Below are 23,916 nucleotides of genomic sequence, written 5' to 3'. Positions count from 1 at the left end.
GACAATTCTCCACCAGTCCCCCTCCCACTTTTTTTTTTTTTTTTTTTTTTGGTGTAACTTTAAAGTGTTCATAAATATCCATGAGTAAAGTTATCACACAGATACTCTATCTTTGAAGTTCACCCATAAAGAGAGCAGCAATCTCTCATTTACGACACCCACTGTTTTAAATACAAGATGGCCAAACCCACCAGAGTGACTTACTAGGGTATCTGGCGCCGACAGCCTTGTGGTGTTCAGTCCTACCAGGGATGGGAGAGTTTGGGACATCCAGTTTGAGATCATTGCCATGGTACTGAGCACAGCGCCCAGTTTCAGCAGTGGAGCACTCATTGCTGTGGAGCTAATGAGTTTTCATAGTGACTGATTAGGATCCCGGAGCCCGGCTGGCAGCGGGAGGCGTGACTGCAGCAAGCCACATCTACAGCATGAAAAGAGACCAAAAGCCCTGCTCTAATCACCAGGCAGATCTGGGAACCTCCTTCCCCCACCCTCATTGCAAGGGCCTTGCCCTGCTTTCCCTCTCTTCTAGGACACTTTGCTAGACAAACAGCATATTCTTGCTAGGGTTTGGTGCAAGGTTGGAGTGACAGGGATGGGGAGGTTTTCTAGCCCCAGAGCACTGTAGCCAGGAACAGAGTCTGCCTCTTCTGGGTTTTGTGTACAATCAGTTTCTCTTTATCGTTCACAGCAAAGTCAAAAGCCTCCAAATGAGGAGCGGCCAAAGTGCAAATTCCAAATGCCAAACTTAATTTGTACAGATTTCTCTGGGCAAGTCTAGAGTGCCTTCTGAAGAGCGTGAAAACAGTCTGTTAATAATTTCTGAGATGATCATGAAGTATGAACAGGGGATCAGTTGTTCAAACAGCAGTTTAAAATTGGTGTCATCACTTTAAAACCACAGCCAAAGATTAGCAGCTACTGCTTGTGTGAATGTCGCCTCTAGGCACCTTACAACGGAACAGACAGAAGAGCTGGCCTTGAAGAGAAACTTCTGTTGCAGAAATTCTTAGTTTCTAGTTTTGCCTTGGAAAACGAAAGTTCTCCATTCTCCTTTGGAGGTTCTCAGTCCTACATCAGACCTGGTTATTTCTATTTTCACTTTGTGAAGATTTGCACACTGGTATGGAAAACTGCAACCTGTAAGAATGTGTGATCTATTAAAAATGAGTGCACGAACGGTGGGGATCTGATTCTTGATTCCTTCTTGCCAACTGTGTATCTGGTTGATGACATAATCTTTCTTGATTTGTTAGTATTTTCCTATAAAACTCATGGGGTAGGTTTCAGGCTGAGGCTTCTTAACAGTTCTAAACTTCAGATTATACTTGAAATGTCATTTTCTTCTTTCTATAGATATGACAAAGGATCTACATCTAAATTTCAGGTTCCCGGTGAAACAAATCAGAAGCCACTGTTTTGTTTGCCTTTTGTCGTTCTTTTTATTGATATATATATATATATATATATATATATATATATATATATATATATATATATATATAAAAGCCTTATATATAAGAAAAATGTAGCAAAATGTATCAAGGGAAATGTGGGTGAATTAAGACAAAGTGGAAAAAATTGGGACACAAGAAAGACAAGCATCATTGTTATACCTTGGGATAATTTTATTGTTTGTATCTAAGATTTTTCAGTCACACACACATACTTAACAGTGTTATCAGGACAAATAAAATATTTACTAAAGTTGAAGAAGATACTGATGTACAGTGGGTATGCTTTATTCTCAAGGAAATTTAAAGTGGGGTGCTTGTTAAGAGCCTTCAAATATTCCTTGCTTCTACTAGCTTGGAATCTCAGATATATTCACTTCTCTTTAAAATATATCCAAATAAGTTCCTTTGGTCTTTATGCTTTAAAAGTCATGCCCAGAAAAACAGGATATTATTTCTTTTTGTTGTTCAAAAACCATGCCATTTGAGAGATCAATAAGCATTAAGTGCATTAGTCTATGTGCAGAGTAGCAAGGAGCAGCCAGGGGAAAGAATGAGGAATTTTACATTAGTGTTACAAGGTTACACTGCAAGAATAAAAAAGGAGCTTCGGAAATCTAAATGTTTGAAAATACACCTGGAACTCAACCAGTTTTAATAAAGGGAGAGGGGATCTTTAGAGAAGTTTAATATCCGCAATTGAAAATTAATATACATGCAATTATGGGATAATTTAAAAAGCAATGTGGCAGATGGTAATTGTACTTATTAATGAACTAATCACCAACAAAATAATAGCATCTTCACAAGAATATGGGATTGAACGGCAGAGAAGAATGGGACTCTTATTCGCAAATTACTAAGAAAGGGAAAAATAGGAAGAGGAGCACAAATGGAAAGCACTGCTTTCCATTTCTCAGAGATGCAAATAAGTCATCCAGCATACTGAGAAAGAACAATAGTCCAAGTGTATGATTCACTCATGTTTATGAAGAGCATAAAAGCTAAAATGTGTTGTTATTACAGGAGCTTTAAGTGCCACATTGAAGTAGAAAAGCTCAAATTATAATGATTATTAGTTGTAAGAAATAAAAATAACTTCAATTTGCAAAGACCTAAATGGTTTATAGTACTCTCATAACCTATTAAAGTTATTTGCATTTTAAAAGTTGAGTTCTACTTTCCAGATGGAGGCTGGGATTGTGTGTGCATGTGCATTGCTCCTGAGCATTTGACTATTGTGGCAACCTGTGTTTTTAAGAATTACCACAACACAATGTGAGTGGTAATGGAATAAGTAGTTAGAATTGTACGTGGAAACACTAACTGTGGCCAGATCCCAGACTTTAGGAACACCCAAGTATGTCTAAACTTTATCTTGGTAGCAGTTTGGTTTAATGCAAAGCTGTGATACCATTAGTTTCATGTGGTGACGTTTCACCCACAGTTTTAGGATTCAGGATAGACGTGCAGGCTACCGAGAGAGCAATCAGCATAGGAGACAAGAAAAGACTTGAGAGTTTTATATTCTAATACTTAGAGTTTTATATTCCCAAAGTTTAGGTAAGAGGTAAGGAAATTCTGTCAGAAGAAACTATCAGTGACATTGATAGGGCTGAGTCCATTAAGACTTTCTGGAGTTGTAGCATCTCGTAGGGATGCAATAGATAGAGGATGTGAGGGAAGTGACCACAGGAGTTTGAATGTGGTTGGAATGTGGACATGGACATGATTCGTCAGGATGAGAGACAGAGCCAGGATTACAGCTATAAGTACAAGACTGAATTATTTTCCCACACCCATTGTTAGTCACCTGTGGTGGTATAGAGCTACCTTACGGTTCACACCTGAAATTCAGGAACAGAATTAGTTATCAAGATATTATTTGAAGATTGCATAGATAAAAAAAGTTAATGAATCAGAGCCTTAAAAGCACTAAGGGTTTTATTTATAGTTTAATTAAAGATAATCACTCAATTTATTACTTATGTACTTTGTTAAATGTTAACAAACAAAATATCCACTATCTCGGGTAAATAGTAAGCATAATTTCTGATCCAATAGTCTTACAGAAGATACAACTGGACTACAAATTTATCTTTTATTTTTATAATCTTATAGTGAGTCAATAACTATAAAATCTAGAACCATGAATTATGGCACATAGGATGCTGAAACATACTGATTAATATGTTTATTCATTAGTTTTATATGGTATACTGTCTTGTTATTTTTCAGAGAAAATTTAATGAGAGAACTATGTAATAAATAATTAATAAGCAGTTACATATCAAGTGAAAAGATTTATAGCCAATATTGTGTAACGCTGGCATGCTTTATCAGTGAAAGTTTTTTCTTTAATTTGTTAGGTAAAAGTTTAGCATTGCTCTGATTTCCAAAATATGTTTCTGAATTTTGGTACCATTGTCTTTTTATGCTCTCTTCTCTCTCTCTCTCTCTCTCTCTCTCTCTCTCTCTCTCTCTCTCTCTCTCTCTCTCTCTCTCTCTCTTTCTCTCTGTGAGTGTGTTTCTGAGTCTTGTGTGTTTCTGGGCAGTTCAGCCTAGGCAGATACTAAAAGTTCACATGTATTGCTTTAAAAAAATACATAAGCTAGAATGGACTCTAGAAAAATGAGTAGGCATCGTTTAAGGAATAAGCAAGTTAAACTGAATCCCTTGAAGAAGTAGCCTCAAATAGAAGAATTAATTACAGCTATGATCTGCATGTCAAGAAGCGCCCCCCATTTACTGCAGCATAAAGAGGCAGTTTTGAAAAGTGCATCTAGCCATGTTTGTAACATGCCGGACACTCAATACATAGCAGCCCTGTATTCCTGGGTATGAAATGATAACACTGGGACTGGCTGCAAAACAAAGCTGAATAGACAATGCTTTTCAAAGAATCAAAATTGTATATACAGTGTGGTAGGAACTCTGTGCTAAGCTTTTAGAACACCCCATTATGCTTTTCAGTCCCTCTTGGTCTGAAGAAAACAATGTTACTTTCCTGGGTGCCATCATGACCCCCTTCTGATATAGTCCTTATCGCCGAGTAGAAGAGGGTTACTAAATGATGTGATTCCTCCAATGCTCAGAACTTGTAGCAGTTAAAAAAAGGAATTCTGTTTGGCTGCATGTCTGTAGCAACGTACCTGCTTCATTTTCCTCCACCTACTCAATCTACCTTTTCCCTCTGCTGTCATAGATACATTTCTGTGGTCCTCTATTTTGCCCTGGCCTCTACCTTACTCACAAAGTCCTTCAGTTCCTTTCTGATTATTGTCATAATTTCTCAATAACTTGTTGAGGTCAGAATTCCTAGGTCCCAACAATAGAGTATGACTTAGCTGTAGCAAGAGAAACATAATTTGAGTTTCTCACAAGTTCCTGGACAATGCTGTTCTTTGACCATTGTTTGTGTAACTACAACAGACCTCATTCCTTTCATTTTATTTAGAGATAGCTATTTTGATTCTCTCCCCTTTTACCAATATCAGCCAAATTTTTTTTCTGTCTTAATGTCTCATTCCTAGAGGCAGACAAAGGCCAGTTGGTATCTCTTAGTTGGTACAAGTTTCTTCTTCAGTGTAGAGGATTCAAATCTAGGGCCTATTCAAGCTAGACAAGTGCTCTCCCACAGAGCTATGTCCTGATCACTTTAACACAGTCTTGAACCTAGTTTTTCTCTAGTAATTTCTTACTCTTTTATTTTTTTAAAAGTATACCTCCTTGAAAGAATTTATTTTTTTATTTTTTTCTTAGATATTTGCTTCATTTACATTTCAAATGCTATCCTGAAAGTCCCCTATACCTTCTTCCCATCCTGCTCCCCAACCCACCCACTCCCACTTCCTGGCCCTGGCATTCCCTTGTACTGGGGGGCATATGATCTTCTCAAGACCAAGGGAATCTCCTCCCATTGATGGCCTACTACTTTGAGAGAATTTCTATTCCTCACTTTTTATTTCTGTCTCCCTAATCAGATATCTTGTTGACATTTTTCTCTTGCACGAATACAACTCATTTCAAACCTATGATCCCATATTGCTAAGTATAGCAGTCAATTCACGGGCTTTAGCTCTCTTGACCTTCATCAATATTACTTTCTTCTTGGAATGATTCCTTCCCTTGGCTCCAGAATACAACACTCAACTAGTTTTTCTCCCAAAGTTCTTGACCTCTCTTTATATTGCCTTTGCTGATTCTTCCTCATCTATATGCTAATGACTCCCAAATTCATTTCTTCCTCAAAGACCTCTCCTATCAATTCAGACTTACATTTCCAATTATCTGCTTGACACCTCCACCTTCATGTTTAATAGGCATCTTTAATTGAGCATGTTATAAATGAACCCTAGATACAGCTCCCCAATCCTGAGCAAACAAAACTAAAGCAACAAAACAAAATTTGCTCAAATAAACAATACTATACTTATGCAGCCATTTCTGCAGCCTTTCTCTTCTCAGTTGGCAGTGTTATGAACTCAGCTGGCATAATTGTGTAACCAGTGATGACTTATTTATGATGCAGTGGACAGTTTCCCACTCCTGCATATAGCCCTGGTTAAATCCAGAAGATTCCAAAAGAAAAACAGGTGACAATGGGATGAGAGCTCAGTGGGATGAGGGGAAAGTGTTTGCTGAATGTGGAATGTTGAAGAGATAGGGTGAGGGGATGAGAGTGACCAGAATGGGTTAGGTAAATGCATGAAGTTGCCTATGAAAACATCAAATAAAATTCTTTTCAGTTTTCAACTGTAACTAATTCCCCTGTATTTCTTGAAATTTCTTGGCATTCTAGGATTTTTATTTTTTTGCATTCTAGTTTTTAACCTTCCCAATACACCTAGAATTCAATCTTCTATACATCATTCTTAATAAAGTCAAATGGTCTCTCATTGGATTTGTTACAAGGTCCACCTTAATCTAAAACCACTTAGTGCATTTAAAACTTCCCAATCAAAATCATTCTGTTAAAGCACAAGTTGGATTGTATTATTTATCTAAAACCTCAGTAGACTTCCATTGGGCTCATAGTAAAGAGCTTGTAAGAGAAAATAATTTCTTAGATCTAGTTGCTCACAGTTCACTTCTTGCAAGAATTCCTTTGGATTGCTCTCTGGTGGTCTTCAGAGTTGTAAGATCATCTTCTACCTCATGGTCTTTACCCTTCTTTTCCTCTGCTTTTTTTCTTTTATGCTCAAACTTACTTTTTTAATTTGGTTCAAAGGTCAAGGTTTTAAGGCCATACATACTAGCTTCTTATTCCATCTGCTTTCTTGTTACAATCTCTTGCTATTTCCCCCTTTCACTGTAGTGCTAGTTAAGTGTTATGTATTTCTTCTGCTTATTTATTTTCTCTCTTTTCCTCTGGAAATCAAGTTCCACGACAGCAGAGATGCTATCACATTTGTTTCAGTTCTTGGAGATTTCTCAATTTCCAAGACACTGTCAGGCATATAGTTCATCCTCAATAAAATATTATTAACTGTGAAAATAAATCAATACATTTTCATTATGTTTTAAAATAAGATCAGTTTAGAGATAATTAACAGTAGGGTCTATCATTACAAAACCAATGCAATATAAAGTATTTCATTTTACATGTGTTTTTGAAGGCATGATAATAATAGGCGTGGGGTGTGCTTATAATGTTAAAGAGTCAAACATTGTTTCCAAGGACTACTTTTTTTCCTTCTAGTTTATAAATGTAAAGTGTAAGCAATTGTGTTCCAATCCAAAACATTAATAGTCCCAACATTTGTTCCATAACTAAGCCTAAGTCTATCAAGTCTATCTCTTGCTAAGTTTTCTCTACTATAGCGAATATGAAAGAGACTGTGGGTCATGGAAATGTTCATTATTACAAACAGTTTATCATCTATATGTCTGTCAAAATAGAATACATATTTTAAAGGTGCATCTTAAAATATTTAAGAAAAAGTAAAATAATACATTCCTGCAAGGTGTTATTTTATGAACTTTGCACATGCAAACCTTGTGGGGGAGGGGAGGTAATTGCTAAGATAACTAAGTTATCAGTAAGAAACCAAGCACCTACAGCAATCACCTTGACTAAGTGCACACAGCAAGAAAATGCAAAACCAGAATCGTGCAGTTGCAGTCTAGGAATATGCTCAAAGAAATGCATCTTATTGACATGAGCCAACTTAATAACAATGTTATAATCTGGGCTCAATTTAAAACTGTTTTTTTTTTTTGTTTTTGATTTTTTGTTTTTTTGAAGACCAACAGAGTCAAGTAACCTGGACCTCTGCGAGCTCTCAGAGAGTAAGCTACCAACCAAAGAACATGCATGGACAGACATGCACCTCCGCTTCTATGTAGGTCCCCCAAGTACTGGAAAGAGGGCTGTCCCAATGCAGCTGTTGCCTGTCTGTGGAATATGTTCCCCAACAGAACTGCCTTGTCTGGCCTCGGGGCGTGGGGAATGTTCCTAATCCTGTAGAGACCTGATGTGTCAGGGTGGAGGGGATACCCAGGGCTGATACATCCTCTCATAGGAGAAGTAGATGGAGGATGGGTGGACAGGAGAGACTCTGTGAGGAGGGGACTGGGAAAGAGGACAGCATTTGGGATGTAAATAAGTAAATACATGAATGAATGAATGAATGAATGAATGACTAAAATAATAAATGAATCATTTGAGGAAAGCGCTGCAGTTCAGTAATCGCCATGCTCTCATCTGAGCACAGAGCACATTAAAAGCACCATGCCTTCTCTTAGTAAGTTTATCCCACTTGAATACGACAGAACAACGCTCTCACCAGGGAGACTCTGGCTCTCAGGTAAGGGTTTAATCTCTGCCTCATTTTCATTGGATTCTAATTTCATTTTTTTTCTAATTCACGCAACTCACTGGGAAGAGCAAAGAGTTAAATTATTGCCAAAAGCATCTTCGAAGAAACAAATTGTTTAGGAAGAGAAATCTCAAGGAGTTTGGGAAATTGCCTGGTGATCAGAAAGGGGACTATTTTAGGGCAGGCGTGAAAGAACAAAATTGGATCTTCAAGTGTGCAATTTTCTGAAAAGTTGTTGCAAGTTGTTTCATAAAGCTTATCTCCCTCATGGAGATTTGAAATGTGGGTTTAGTAGGAATTAAAAGTTGGATGGCTGTAAACAACCCCAAACATCAAAATAAGATGGAGAATTACATTTGTAGCTGCATTTATCAAATTTGCATAAAAAGCAGGCACTCTGCTGTGTTGGTTTTATGTATTGACTCTAGCCTTAGTGTCTGTCATTATTGTCCCTTCATCAATATGCATAGTAAAGGCTGTTTTTTGTTTTTTTTTTAATTTGAAAGCTCTGTGTAAGTAAGTAAATACTCTTAAATATGAACTTCTAAAGACCTGAACTTGGGGTGAGTCAGACATGCTATCATTGAATATATCATGAGATTTGTACAGCTTTGTAAAAGTTCATCAAAATTGTTAAGACCAGGCTGTCAGGACCAATACCATACAGATGCAACTGTCTGAGGTTGTCTTTTAGTTTCTCTTTGGATTTCAAAGTAACCTGACTTAAAGACAAGTCCCTTTGTGAAAACTCATGTAATAGGATGCTAGTGACATAGAGAAATAAGTTAAACAGGGAATGAGTAGGGGAAAGTTTTGACAAAGGTTTCCACTTGCTATAAAAGTTGTTATCATCACTGACTAATAAAAGGAATGATACCAGATAAGTTTGCTTGACAAAACTGACAAAAGTCGTCCATTAGAAGTAATAAAGTAATTGTTGAAGTGATAACTAAAGTGCAAGAATGGCAACTGAGAGAGGTGTTAAATAGCTGTGTCAGTGCTAGGATAGGAATTGAGAGGAGAAAGAGATGAGGTATAAAACGTGTTCCATGGTGAATATTATGAACCTCCTGCATCAGATAATAATACACATCAAAGAACCAGAAAGTATGCTCCTAAACAAAAGAAGAAATAGGCTATTAAACATGGCAAAGAGAAGGATGTGTATAGACAATACTCAAAAACAGAATCTTGATAGTGCTCAAAATGAGCAATGTTCTATGTAAAACATTTAACATCAGGTCTGAGTTGCAAAATGGACTCTGGATTCTGTTTCCTTGGCAACTACACAGTTAAGATACATGCTGAATATTGTGTCTGAAAAACCCTTATCTGAAGATTTGCACCTGGGTTGAAAATTGAGGCTGCTCCTTGGTGTCAAAGTGACTCAAATCCTCTAGGCAAAAGTGGGCTATTCCATTTTTACTGATCTGGTTTCAAAAGGCAGAGTTTCTAATAGTCTGTGATTTTAGAGAACAAAGTACTTTGGTTCTCCATCCTCTGATAAAGTAACGAAAGCAGTATGCAGAGGTTAACCTCGTAGGCTGATTGTGTAGATGAAATGGGGTGAAATATACAATGTGCTGAGCACCATAGCTATCTCATAGGTAAGAGCTGAAAGTGCTCCTTTCACTAGAAAAAAAGCCCAAATCAAACAAATATTAAACATCTAAAAAACTGTTTCCTAAGTGACAGTGCATAATCTTTGCACAGTTCAAAGCACAATTTTTTTAAAACCCAATCTGCCTGTAAAGAAATGAATCTTGGGAATCTCACGTTTTGAATGACGGTTGACCAGAGCACAATCACTTTTGCTGTTTATAATAGTGATTCCCTGGCCACATTTCACTAGAAATGTTATCCAGTTAATAATTTTGGAGTGCAACATGAAATTGTTCCTTTCACAAGCTGTGAATTTTTTCCTGCAACCGAATGTCAGGACATTGCTATACTGAAATGGGAATGGGGAATCATTGTAAGAAACGGCCACTTTTCCCAAATGATGATGAAAAATTTCCATCAGGCCTTTATGCCTGTCTAGTAAAGATTTTGTTTTATATTGAACGCTCTTTGAGACATCTCTAATACATTAGTTTTTAACTTAGATACTTTCCACAGTAGCAAAACTCATTAATGTAGAACAAATGCTTGGATAATGGATATGCATGCCCTTGCATTCATCCTCCACTCGCTGTCCTAATTCTGGTTTCTGGTGGACCACCCAAGAGTTATATTTCTTTATGTTCTATTGTAATTCTTTAGGTGTCAAGATATTTAAAATCGCACCTGTTCCTGCAAAGAACATACACAGATTTGACTGTTTTTCAGATAAGATGCTTTCAAGTCTCACACATCCTGGTTTTCCAGACCCACTACTGTTGGTCACTTTTGTGATGCTCCCAACTGAACAAATTCTTCCACACACTTGAGATTTATCTAAATATCCTGATTCAGGTAAGTACTCAAGTTCACTCATAAACATGGCAATACACATTTACTTTTGTACAGTTAAATGATAATCACCACAATTTACACACATCACTCTCCCTAGAGAATTAAAACTCTAATTGACACAGAGGAAACATTTTCCATGTTTTTTGTTTGTTTGTTTGTTTGTTTGTTTTCTGCAAAAGTCTGGCTGTTAATGAGAAGTCCAGCTGCTTTCACTTATGATAATATATATCCCATGATTTACTTAATTAAAATATTCTCATTACTATGTACATAACTGAGTGACTGAAGATGCATGGCGTTTGTCCATCTAGTTAGGTATTCACTACACCAGGATTTCCCAAACAATTTTCGATGTCTCCATTGTTAAGTATCTTATGGAACTGATGTCTGAGCAATTGTTTTAGGAGAGACTGATGTTCTCTGAAAAGCAGTTTAGAGGCCACCAGTGCTTGCCGTGTGTTATGGTTCAAGTTTTGGACTCAGTTTCCGATTCAGCCCCTGCTTTCTTTTGCCTCCTTTGCTAACAACATCCAGAAAGCTCAATTAATTCATTCACGATTGGGTTACTGGAAAGTGATGCTGATGTAGGTAAACTTATATTGTTAAGTATATATTTTTTTCAAATCATTAATATTTTATACCTAAGTAAACAGAAGCAGGGTGAACTATGAAAATGTATTGTAGCCAGCACTGTCCTTACACAATGCTAATGTACCTGACCTTACTTCCTGATTCAATGTACATATGTACTTTGCCAGTTTTCTTATATAACACAGTTCCAGATTCTTCTTTTGCTCCTGTCTCTATAGCTCAGCTGTTCAGTGTGAGCGCCTACCGATATGAGCCTTGACCTCCTCTCACCTTGAGAATTGTGTAGTGAAATGCTTAATTTGTGATCTACAGCTGCTTTAATTATGGCATCTCAGTCTTTTGGTTTTGTTAGTTCTCTGATTAGATCATAGCTTTGATAGTCTTCCCCACCCAATGGCCCTACGGTCGTTGTCACTTTTGATGCAGTGTTTGGAAAGAATGAGCTTCTCTTCTGGAATGTGTGTTTGCTGTTGTAGAGAGAACTTGAACGTGATGAGGTCTTCTGAACCTGCTTACGTTAAGAATTGTGGCCACCTTTGGCATCAGTGCCTCATTAAAAATAAAAATTTGGTGGCTGACTAGATGGCATTCTTATCTCACATTTCTGGATCATTAAAACCCACAGATTTCAGAAGAAGAGCAATGATTTTATTTTCATGATGCCTTACATTTTCTGTCCCCAACTGTATGATCCCATGTGTTTGCTTTATCTGAACTGTTGGTTTCTGATATTTTTTTGTTCCAGAGCCACCAGAGTTGTTCAATGTATTTTTTTTTTTTTTGGCTTTTTTAAAACAAGGGAATTAATATTTATTTTCCTCAAGTTTCAAGACTACAAACTTTCTATGTGATTTTCATTTCTCTGTCTTCCTTACTGTGTTCTGCTGAGACCTTCATAGCCTCTTTGTCTAGCTGACTTCTTAGCCAATAGTGTCTCTGCCTAGAACATTCTTGACAATCCTTAGTACACCACTGATTTAGAAAGACTCTTACGGATGAGTTCAGTGCACTTTGATTCTTTGTCCTCACTTTAAATACATCTCAATACATCTATGGTTGTTCCATTTTTATATTTGAAAAAGCATTGTGAGTATTGAGACATGTCGAAAGTAAAACTCAGGTTATGCCAGCACACTCTCTCAGCCTTCATTTTTCCTTACAAAAATTTTAGATGTCATTTGTTATTTTATATTCTGGTTATTTTTTTTAAGTGTGACATGTTGCATAGAATATCATAGAATATTAGTTCAGAAAGTGAAGACATACTAATTTCCTTCAGGTAGATAATGCCAGAGTGTTATTTTGAAGATGCAGATTGCATCATAAAAGAAGCTCTTACTATAAAATTATAATACTTATTCCAGCAACACTCAAAAAATAGCAGTTTCGATGAATCCAGGACATTCTAGCTACAGGGTCTTAAATTCAGGGCTAATAATGTCCATACTGATTTGTCACACACACACACTCCAGTGAAGTCCGCTTGACAGGCTGAGAAGCCTAAAAGGCACTCAAGAGGCAAAGAGTTTCACAGAAACTCACCTCCTGGAGTTTTGGCGTTATCATTTACCCACATACTCATACTCTGTTCCCGTGTTAGTCTGGTGTATGGATCTACAAGCTCTCTTTTAATATTTTATTATAAATGATTTTAAGTTTAAATTCTATTATAGTTAAGTCTCCCCATTGTTCCAAGGTCCCAGAAGCCTGCGAGTGAGCTTAGAATCCTGTAAGAATGCAATAAGGAAGTTAACCTATTCAGTAACTAATTAAGCATTACAAAAGACGGAGCCAGTATCTCTGAGCTGGTCTACTAAGGACAGTAGCAAATCGCACCCAATCAAGGGAATACCAAAATAGAGGCAGGGAATCCCACTGAGATAGAAATCTTCAGTACAGGCTACATTGCATATTAGCAGCAAGTTGGTGAATTCTCCTGACAAATGCAGATTCTCCAGATACTTAAAAGTTACACTCATATAAGAATTTAGCAAGGCCTAAGAGATAGGGGGGTAGTGATATTGCATTATTCATGAGGTCTGCTAAGAGCAGAACCCCCTGGTGCTAGCCTTCACAAGGTTCAAAGGTATAGCACTAGAGTGTGAAATCCTTACCTGTCACTAAGCTGACCCTAGGTAGGACTGCTTTATCTTTACTGTAAACATCTACCTGGTTCCTGTAAGTCCTTTTGAAGTCATTCCTTTGTTTTGTATCAGGCAACTTCAATGTACTTTGCCTGCTACCCTTTGTATTTTCTGTACTATATAAGATTGGTGTTCACTTTGTGACAATGCACTAAGATTCTACACAATCTCGCGTGTTGGTCTGTCTGTCACCCGCCAACGCTTTGCCCACCTCCGTTCCACACAGACAAAGGGACCCTGAGGGTCTGCGGCACTGATTCACATGGACAAATTTATAAAGATTGTGTGCAGAATTTATGCAACCTGAGATTAGATATTGTTTGTCTGTACTTGATTGTATTTAATGGGAACAGGAAGGGATTTCCAGTAACAGCTTTAAGAAAAATATAACTTTTTTATTTGGTCAAATGCTTATTCACTCCAAGAGGAAAGTATTCTAATCATTTGGTGAGACAGTCAATGCAATGGAGCCATTTACCTTCCCAGAGCACATGGAAGAGCAAACACCCTGCTTTACTGGCTGAGGGATTCTATCGGTATGCCCACAGTTCAAATGACCATTCGTTTCATAGATTTCAAATATAGACAAAATTAAATGTCTATGTTTCTTAGAAAGTTGTTTTTTCATCCAAAATTATTTATGGAAAAATTATTTTTAATCCACTGCAATTTCTAATACTTTAGAACTGTTACTGATCTGCTACAATTAGCTCATTATACTTGATAAAAACCTTTATGTACATGAGATTTTTGCCCGTGTATGTGCATGTTCACTTTGTGCATGCCTTGTGCCTATGGAGGAAAGGGTATGACACTGTATTTCCTGAGACTTGATGTATGAGCAATTATGAACTTCCATCTAGCTACTGGAAACTGAACCCAGGTCTTCTATCAAAGCCTCAGGCACTTTTAGGTACTGTGCCACCTCTTCTCCACCAAGATCATGATCCCACCTCAGCCAATAGAATAATTTTAAATGAAACACAATTATTTTTGCTATTTTAAATTGGATAAAATTTCATTAGATACATAATTTTGGATTTTACCAAAATTAGGTACATTTAATATTATTGTTTAAATACTGTCATTTACATTTTGAAAAAATAGATACTAGAACAGTGTAAAATATACAATACAAATATTTCAGTTTATAATTACTAATATCTTAGTTTAAGTGTTTGCTTTCATAAAATAAGTGGTTTGTTAATTGCTAAAATATATTGGGAATATAATTTGCGGTGTAAGATCTGGCTAATGTTAATTAAAAGTAGCTATAAATAATGAAGATGGGAAATTAAAGAATATTTAAAACTACTTAATAAATTTAGCCAACTATGTAAATAAGTGTCCATACTTTCACATTATGTTAGTACATGCATTTGGAATAGTTTTTGCAAGGTAGCTTGATAGCTGAACTAGAGTACAACATGTACTGATCACTCATTTATTCAAATATCTGAAATTATTTTACTTTTTATTATTACCATGGCTTAGTAGTAAAGTTTGGCTTAAACAACTTCAGGTTTTCTTTTGAGTTATTTAAAATATAATATGCATTTGATTTTTTTTACTAAGCTTTGTGCCAATGGAAAAAACAAGATGAAATAGAATAGATACTATAATACTTTATATGATACAGTTTTATGTAAAATAAAAACAATAGATAAATAGTAAAAAATGATAATATCAATCCCTACCTCATTGCTGACATAGACAATCTCCTTAGCTTATTGCTAACATAGACAATGCTGAGTTGCTATTCTTCACTAATATCATGTAGAGATAGTACTAAGAATGTACACTTAGAACTTTATCTTGTAGTCTTATGAGTACTGCAATGCAGTATATTGAACAGCCTTTTATTATGAGTTCATATCACAAAACTTACTTTACTGATGTATAACTAGGTACTAAGTAAATTTATAAACATGGACCCCAGTCACACAAAAATACAGAAATGTTGCCCCTCTGTTTTATCTAGTTCAGAGATTTATTACAACTAGTCATATTATCCTAGAGCTGAAGGCGTTACAATATTAAAATGTCATTACTAACCTAAATTTGGTTGCTATTTCCCCATTCCAAGAGTGTCAAGCTCTTACTCACAGAGTTTTTCTCCACATGGACAATGTTCCTGAAGTACTGTTAATTTCCTTAACAGAGACACTGCATGTCTATAAAGTAAATTTACACTACATTATTCCTGACACAGGTGCTTTTGCACTCTGTAGTGTAATGTTCACTGAAGCACATCAGGTCATGGTTATGTATCCCACAATGCCATTGTGACTCAGAAAGAGAAGATTTATTTTTATTCAAACATGGATGAACTTTCTGCTTTACTACCTACAGCTATAAAATTTGAAGCAAGTCCTGTAATCTACAAATCTCTCAGTTACTTTATATTTCCTATAGGAATGAAGTACATATAGTTATCCTGAGAGTAATTATGGGAGAATTTTGCAGCTGAAATAAATGTTAAGTGCAGTGTCTTAAATGGATTAATTTTCAAAATCACTAGCTGTTACTGATTTTAATACCCTCTTCTTATTTTTAGATAAATATTCCTAATAAGTCTAATGTAGTTCAAGGATAATTATGAAGATACTTCTTGGTAATTGTAAAAACAATTGCCTGACCATGTAGATATTATCTCTTTGCACCTGGAAATTTAAAAGACCTTAGAGACATCAGCTACTTCAGGGATGTTGTTTATAGCCTTCACAATGCTTTATAATTCATCAGCATCATGTTCATGTTTGTCCCGTGTGATGATCCCTGGGCAAAGCTGCAGCTACAGTGCTTGGCACTGACTGCTGGTGTATTGTCCCTGTGTTGGCATCATTGAAAGTGGCATGTGTGAAATTACTCAGTTTCAAATTAGCAACAGAAAATATAGTTCTCTCATGCTATCAGAATGTGAGCTTCCCAGTGATTCACAGAGCACTTGTACTCTTTGCCTGGTCTCAACTTCTTATTCATTTCTTCCCATATCAATATGTTATACCCAGATCCCATGCACCTAATGTCTCTATGCCCTTAGAAATTCCTTGTGCCTCACAGAATACTAGTAGAATGCTACACCACAAAAACTCAACGACAGGTTTATATATTCCGTGAAGATTTGCACAACTTTTACCCTTCTGCCATCTGATGCAAGAATGAGAGTCTGTTCTTTTCTTTTCCTTTTCATTTGGGTTCTTTGGAGAGCAAATGAAAATGGTAGTATTTCTTTGACATGGTTTTGATCCAACCTTTCCCCATGTTCCTTTAATAGCTCACTCAATATTTCTTTTTCTCATGACTGAATAAATACTGATCTTGATTTTGTATTATTTTTTTACATCTACCTGACTAGTATAAGTCACATTACTTTGTAATTACTTCTTTGTTTGTCACCCTTTCTGAATACCTTAAGGGCAGGGATCTTGTCTTCACTTAATTGCAAAAATTACAGTACCAAACATCTGATGGAGATCAGTGTGGTTTTGTATGGATGCATGAATGAATGGGAATCTTTTAGTGTCGTATTCCCTAATGTGCTCTCATGTAGCTAGAAATCTAGGATGGAGGAATAAAATATATGCCTTTTTGTTGTTGTTCAGGCAGTGGAAACAGCCATAAAGAAATAATGTTCAGAAATCTTGCTTTATAAAAAAAGCACCTTGTTACACTCATTTTACTATGTATGGAAATATAAGTAAAACATAAGGTAATAGAATTGCTTTTCTTGTGTTCTCAGAGTAAACTAAGATGCAATGTATGGTTTTGGTTTATAACATGTGCAGAAAGATTTTCCATCCACATTAAGAGCTGACAGGCTAACAATAGACATAAACACTAAGATAGACACATCCTAAAATAGCTAAACATCTCCACGGACATGTCACTCAAGAACAACAGAGCCAAAATAAAACATGCAAAATCTGTATTTATTACCACTGATATGACATCTAAATGGAAAATTATCTTTAAAGAATGCTAAGCTTGGTAAGTCTCTCATCACACTCCACAAGTTATTGAGGCCAGGAGATTGCTAGGCATGTTAGAAATCCTTAGCTACTTAGTAAATTCTTGGCCATCTAAGGCTGCAGAATGTGACTTTCCCTCGAAAACATCCTCGAAAAAGAACAGGAAGATCGCTTTGCAGAAAAAGGTGCTTGCTGCCAAAAGAAAAAAAAAATTACAAATTTCCAGAACCTATGCAGTGGAAGGAAAGAATAGATTTCCTCAAGTTGTCTTGTGATATCCATAACTGCAGCATTGCATAAGCATCCCTGCAAAGCCTGAAGATATATTGACATTTACTCATAAAAAACATAAATGTGCATGCATCGGTAAGTGCTGAACATATGTCAAAAGTCTAATTTACATTACAATCATCTTATAGCTGTGGTTAGAGCTCAGTAGAGTATGGCGTGATCCCTAGCACCATAAAAAAAGAAAGAAAGAAAAAAAGAGAGAGAAAGAGAATGTTTTTGAGTGTTTTGTAGAAGATTTTGAGCAGAATAGAACTGCAGAATTCTGCATGTGCAAGATAGTAAGAGAAACCCTGTGGTAGAAGAATGAGTCCTTGTTGGGGGTTCTCAAAAGAAAGAGCTCACTTTGACGGGAGTGGTTATGAAATGTATGGGAGATATGATAGGTCAGCTGTGGTTTCTGATATCTGGGTAAGCATGGACTGATTCCAGGGATGAAAACATCCGCTCAGAGAGAACACAGAGAAGGAAAGTGAGACACTCGGTATCTTCAGAGTACCCAGAAAGTGAATATTTACAGATCTCTTGGACGGAACTTAAAGAGTTAGAATGAGCACATTTGAATTAGCATGACTCACAGTAAATGTGCCTCAAAGATTTTTATAATGATAGTGGCATGATCAGATTTATTTCTATGTTTATTTCAGCCAAGAATCGAGGCAGTAATTCAGCAGAAGTATTTTCAAAAGGTGAAAAATTAATGTAAAGAGCCTGAAAAAAAAAAAACCAATAGCCAAGTGTAACTGCATCATCTGAGAAAAGTAGGGTAGAGATTGGAAAGGCTAGTGAAGCAGGAGATTTCAACACTATCACTCGTGGGAATTGATGGACACCCCTGAGAAACAGTTAAAGAAACAGGAGCCTGATATAGCTGTCTCCTGGGAGGCTGTGCCAGAGCCTGACAAATACAGATGAGGATGCTCACAGCCAATCACTGGATTGAGCACAGGGACTCCAGTGGAGGAGTTAGAGAAAGGAATGAAGGAGCTGAAGGGGTGTGCAAGCCCATAGAAAGAATAACAATATCAACCAACCAGACCCCCCAGAGCCCCCAGGGATTAAACAACCAGCCAAAGAATACACATGGAGGGATCTATGGCTCCAGCTGCATAGGTAGCAGAGGATGGCCTTATCTGACATCAATGGGAGGAGAGGACCTTGCTCCTGTGAAGGCTCAATGCCCCAGTGTAGGGGAATGCTAAGGCAGTGAGGTAGGAGTGGGTGGGTCTGTGGGTGGGGGAGCACCCTCATAGAAGCAGGGGGAGGAGGAAGGGGATAGGAATTTTGTAGAAGGGAATAACATTTGAAATGTAAAGAATGAGAACATGGGTGTTGTCACAGACAGGATATGAGGTATAGTGAGATCTTGAAATCAGCAGAAACAGAAGCACACACAGCTGAGATAGAGGAGGTAGAAGAGCATCCTCCGTCCAGAGGAGTCATTGGTTATTGCTGAGGGGATCTGGTTACTCATGAAAGAATCACAAGGTGATGGCATTGTTAGGTACCATTTCTCCAAGAGACTATGAGTAAGGTCAGATGCAGTTAAACTGTATGTGAGACATTCTTTTGTCAATTATGGACATTTGAGCATTTCAAATGTTATAGGCTTCCCAATATTCTTCATTATCCTGTTTAAATACATCAGCTTAAATAAGAATATGTCTGCCTGAAGTTAGGTGTTAAACTTTTCCTTAGAGAGTATTTTTGGTAAAAATAAAATTAACAGTTTACTTTTCACCTTTGAAACAGTGTCTGTAAAACATACTTATTTGTCTTTCCTCAAGATCTCAATTGTTCTCATTTAATCTCATTTCTTTAGAAGTGAGATTTTTTTCCAAGCTAAGTGATGACTAATTATCATGTAATGAAACTTCAACTTAGCATTAATAATCTAGGGAAAATAGAAGATACAATTTTTTTTTATCTGAATACTCTATCTTAGGGGTTGAGATAAACATTTTGATGCTTTCATGCATTTCAAAGCCTTTCTCTATCATTTTTACTAGAGTACAATTCTAATATTCTCGCTAGCTTAGTAAGTATGATGCAAAACCAAACAAGTTCCAGGAAAACATGAAAGAAAAACATATTGATTTTCAGAGTCTTTTAAAATGGGCAAATTTAATTACCATAAAGTTATGGTTGCCACTTGGAGACAGGAAGAATCCTTTAAAACTATGAACTTTAAAGTAGTGCATCAGAGAGTGTTTAGAGAATTTAAATCAGATTTTCACAAGTAACAGAACTGATAAAAATCTATTAGGTCTGTTCAATGAGACACCACAAAGTACAGCTACTTTAGTGTAAATGAAAAAAACCACAGTTCTAAATGACTTCATAGTCTCCAAGAATAAAGTTTGAGCAAGAGAAAAAACACTTATTTGGGGCTTGCTTTTGATTTTTACTCCATTTGCAAATGTGAATAAATTAACTGTAGGGAGGAGTGAGCAGCTTCAAGGGAGTCCCCAAAGTTGGTTAAAATTATATTTCTAGACCTTGGGCCCAAACTCTGCAGACAGTCTCACGGTCCCCAGAGGACTCTCCATACCCCAGGTGCCCTAATAGGCCCAGGATCTTAGGAAAACCAGGAGTGCCTACGGCCAGCTGGAGCACAGACACAGGAACTGCACCTGACAAGGTCTCAGGTTCCTTCCATTAGGCACTGTTCTACCTTGGTTTCAAACTCAGAGGACAGCCCTACGGTCCCCAGAGGAGGTACCACTTCCAGGCACTGTAACACGCCCAGGATTTTAGGATCCCAGGGTCCCAGGAGCTTGGTCATACCAGGATCTCAAGATCTCAGAGGAAGCTTGAAGCCCCAAACTCTGATACACCCAGAATCTCAGCATCACAGATCCCAGAATCACATGATCACAAAGAACTCTGAGAAGTTATGATTCAACTGGGATAACAGGAAGGGCAGGGTCCAATTAGATATACCAGGGTAGGGAGCACTTGAGATAATCAGATGGCAGGAGGCAACAGAAACCAAGGTTACTTGGCATCAAAAAAAGCCTCAACAGGTACAAAAATATTGAAATAATCACATGCATCCTATAAGATCACCACAGACTAAGGCTGATCTTCAATAACAACAAATAATAGAAAGCCAACGTACATGTGTAAGCTGAACAACATTCTACTCAATGATAACTTGGTCAAGGGAGAAATAAAGAAAGAAATTAAAGACTTTTTAGAGTTTAATGAAAATGAAAGCAAAACATACCAAAACTTATGAAACACAATCAAAGCAGTCCTAAGAGGAAAACTCAGAGCTCTGAGTACCTCCAAAAAGAAACCGGAGAGAACGTACACTAGCAGCTTGACAGCACACCTAAAAGCTCTAGAACAAAAGGAAGCAAATTCACCCAAGAGGAGTAGAAGTCAGGAAATAAACTCAGGGCTGAAATGAACCAAAAAGAAAGAAAAAGAACTATACAAAGAATCAACCAAACCAGGAGTTGTTTTTTGTTTGTTTGTTTGTTTTTTTGTTTTGTGTTTTTTGTTTTTTGAGAAAATCAACAAGATAGATAAACCCTTAGACAGACTAACTAGAAGGCACAGGGACAGTATCCTAATTAACAAAATCACAAATGAAAAGGGAGACATAACAACAGAATCTGAGAAAATCCAAAAAATCATCAGATCCTATTACAAAAGCCTATACTCAACACAACTGGAAAACCTGGATGAAATGGACAATTTTCTAGATAGATACCAGTAAACAAAGTTAAATCATGATTAGATTAATAATCTAAACATTCCCATATCTCCTAAAGAAATAGAAGCAGTCATTAATAATAGTCTCCCAACCAAAAAATGCCCAGGACCTAATGGATTTAGTGCAGAGCTCTATCAGACCTTCAAAGAGGAACTAATTCCAATACTCCTCAAACTATTCCATAAAATAGAAACAGAAGGTACTCTACACAATTCATTCTATGAAGCCACAGTTACTCTGATACCTAAACTACATAAAGACCAAAGAAAGAAAGAGAACTTCAGATCAATTTCCCTTATGAATATCGATGCAAAAGTACTCAATAAGATTCACACAAACTGAAACCAAGAACACATCAAAACAATCACCCTTCATGACCAAGTAGGCTTCACCCCAGGGATGCAGGGATGGATGGTTTAATATATGGAAATCCATCAATGTAGTCCACTATATAAACAAACTCAAAGCCAAAAACCACATGATCATCTCCTTAGATGCTGAGAAAGTATTCGACAAAGTCCAACACCCATTCATGATAAAAGTCTTGGAAAGATCAGGAATTTAAGGCCCATAACTAAATATGATAAAAGCAATCTACAACAAACCAGTAGCCAACATCAAACTAAATGGAGAGAAACTTGAAGCAATCCCACTAAAATCAAGGACTAGGCAAGGCTGCCCACTCTCTCCCTATTCAATATAGTACTTGAAATCCTAGCCAGAGCAATTAGACAACAAAAGGAGATCAAGGGGATACAAATTTGAAAGGAAGAAGTCAAAACATCACTTTTTGCAGATGATATGATAGTATATATAAGTGACCCTAAAAATTTCACCAGAGAACTCCTAAACCTGATAAACAGCTTCAGTGAAGTAGCTGGATATAAAATTAACTCAAACAAATCAATGGTCTTTCTCTACACAAAGGATAAACAGGCTGAGAAAGAATTTAGGGAAACAACACCCTTCTCAATAGTCACAAATAATATAAAATACCTTGGTGTGACTCTAACTAAGGAAGTGAAAAATCTGTATGATAAGAACTTCAAGGCTCTAAAGAAAGAAATCAAAGATCTCAGAAGATGGAAAGATCTCCCATGCTCGTGGACTGGCAGGATTAATATAGTAAAAATGGCTATCTTGCCAAAAGCAATCTACAGATTCAATGCAATCCCCATCAAAATTCCAAATGAATTCTTCACAGAGTTAGAAAGGGCAATTTGCAAATTCATCTGGAATAATAGAAACCTAGGAGAATATTCTCAACAATAAAAGAACCTCTGGTGAAATCGCCATCCCTGACCTCAAGCTGTACTACAGAGCAATTGTGATACAAACTGCATGCTACTGGTACATTGACAGACAGGTAGATTTATGGAATAGAACTGAAGACCCAGAAATGAACCCACACACCTATGGTCACTTGATCTTTGACAAAGGATTTAAAACGATACAGTGGAAAGAAGACAGCATTTTCAATAAATGGTGGTGGTTCAACTGGCAGTTATCATGTAGAAGAATGCAAATTGATCCATTCTTATCTCCCTGTACAAAGCTCAAGTCTAAATTGATCAAGGAACTCCACATAAAACCAGAGACATTGAAACTTATAGAGGAGAAAGTGGGTAAAGGCCTCGAAGATATGGGCACAAGGGAAAGATTCTTGAACAGAAGAGCACTGGCTTGTGCTGTAAGATTGAGAATTGACAAATGGGACCTCATAAAATTGCAAAGCTTCTGTAAGGCAAAAGACACTGTCATTAAGACAAAAGGCCAACCACAGATTGGGAAAGGATCTTTACCAATCCTAAATCTGATAGGTGGCTAATATCCAGTATGTATAAAGAACTCAAGAAGTTGGACTTCAGACAACTAAATAACCATATTAAAAATGGAGTACATAGCTAAACAAATAATTCTCAACTAAGTAATACTGAATGACTGTGAAGCACCTACAAACATGTTCAACATCCTTAATCATCATGGAAATGCAATTCAAAACAACCCTGAGATTCCACCTCATACCAGTCTTAATGGCTAAGATAAAAAATTCAGGTGACAGCAGATGCTGGCGAGGATGTGGAGAAAAAGGTACATTCTTTCATTGCTGGTGGGATTGCAATAACTCTGGAAATCAGTTTGTCGGTTCCTCAGAAAATTGGACATAGTTCTAGAGGAAGATCCAGCAACACCACTCCTGGACATATACCCAGAAGATGCTCCAACTTGTAATAAGAACACATGCTCCACTATATTCATAGCAGCCTTATTTATAATAGACAGAAGCTGGAAAGAAACCAGATGTCCCTCATCAGAGGAATAGATCCAGAAAATGTGATACATTTACACAATGGAGTACTACTCGGCTATTAAAAACAATGTATTTATGAAATTCTTAGACAAATGGATGGACCTAGAGGATATCATCCTAAGTGAGGTAACCCAGTCCCAAAGGAACACACATGATAT

At 36.9% G+C, this 23,916-nt stretch overlaps 1 protein-coding gene across 4 annotated transcripts in view; it reads right to left on the bottom strand.

Moving 5' to 3' along the window:
• Olfm3 (olfactomedin 3) overlaps positions 1–23,916 on the bottom strand; it is a 221,687-nt gene that overhangs the window by 44,375 nt on the left and 153,396 nt on the right. Inside the window, exon 1 of one of the 4 annotated variants that reach the window (NM_153157.3) lies at positions 205–425. The exons of the other annotated variants lie outside the window; for them this stretch is intronic. Coding sequence (NP_694797.1) covers positions 205–333 — 129 coding nt within the window. The 5' untranslated portion in view covers positions 334–425. Of the gene's footprint in view, positions 1–204; positions 426–23,916 lie in introns of those variants that run through there. 4 annotated transcript variants of the gene reach the window in all.

This window comes from Mus musculus, chromosome 3 (genome assembly GCF_000001635.26).
Source record: "Mus musculus strain C57BL/6J chromosome 3, GRCm38.p6 C57BL/6J".
NCBI lineage: Eukaryota > Metazoa > Chordata > Mammalia > Rodentia > Muridae > Mus > Mus musculus.
The sequence above is the reverse complement of the archived record's forward strand: the minus strand, read 5'-3'. Positions and strand labels throughout refer to the sequence as shown.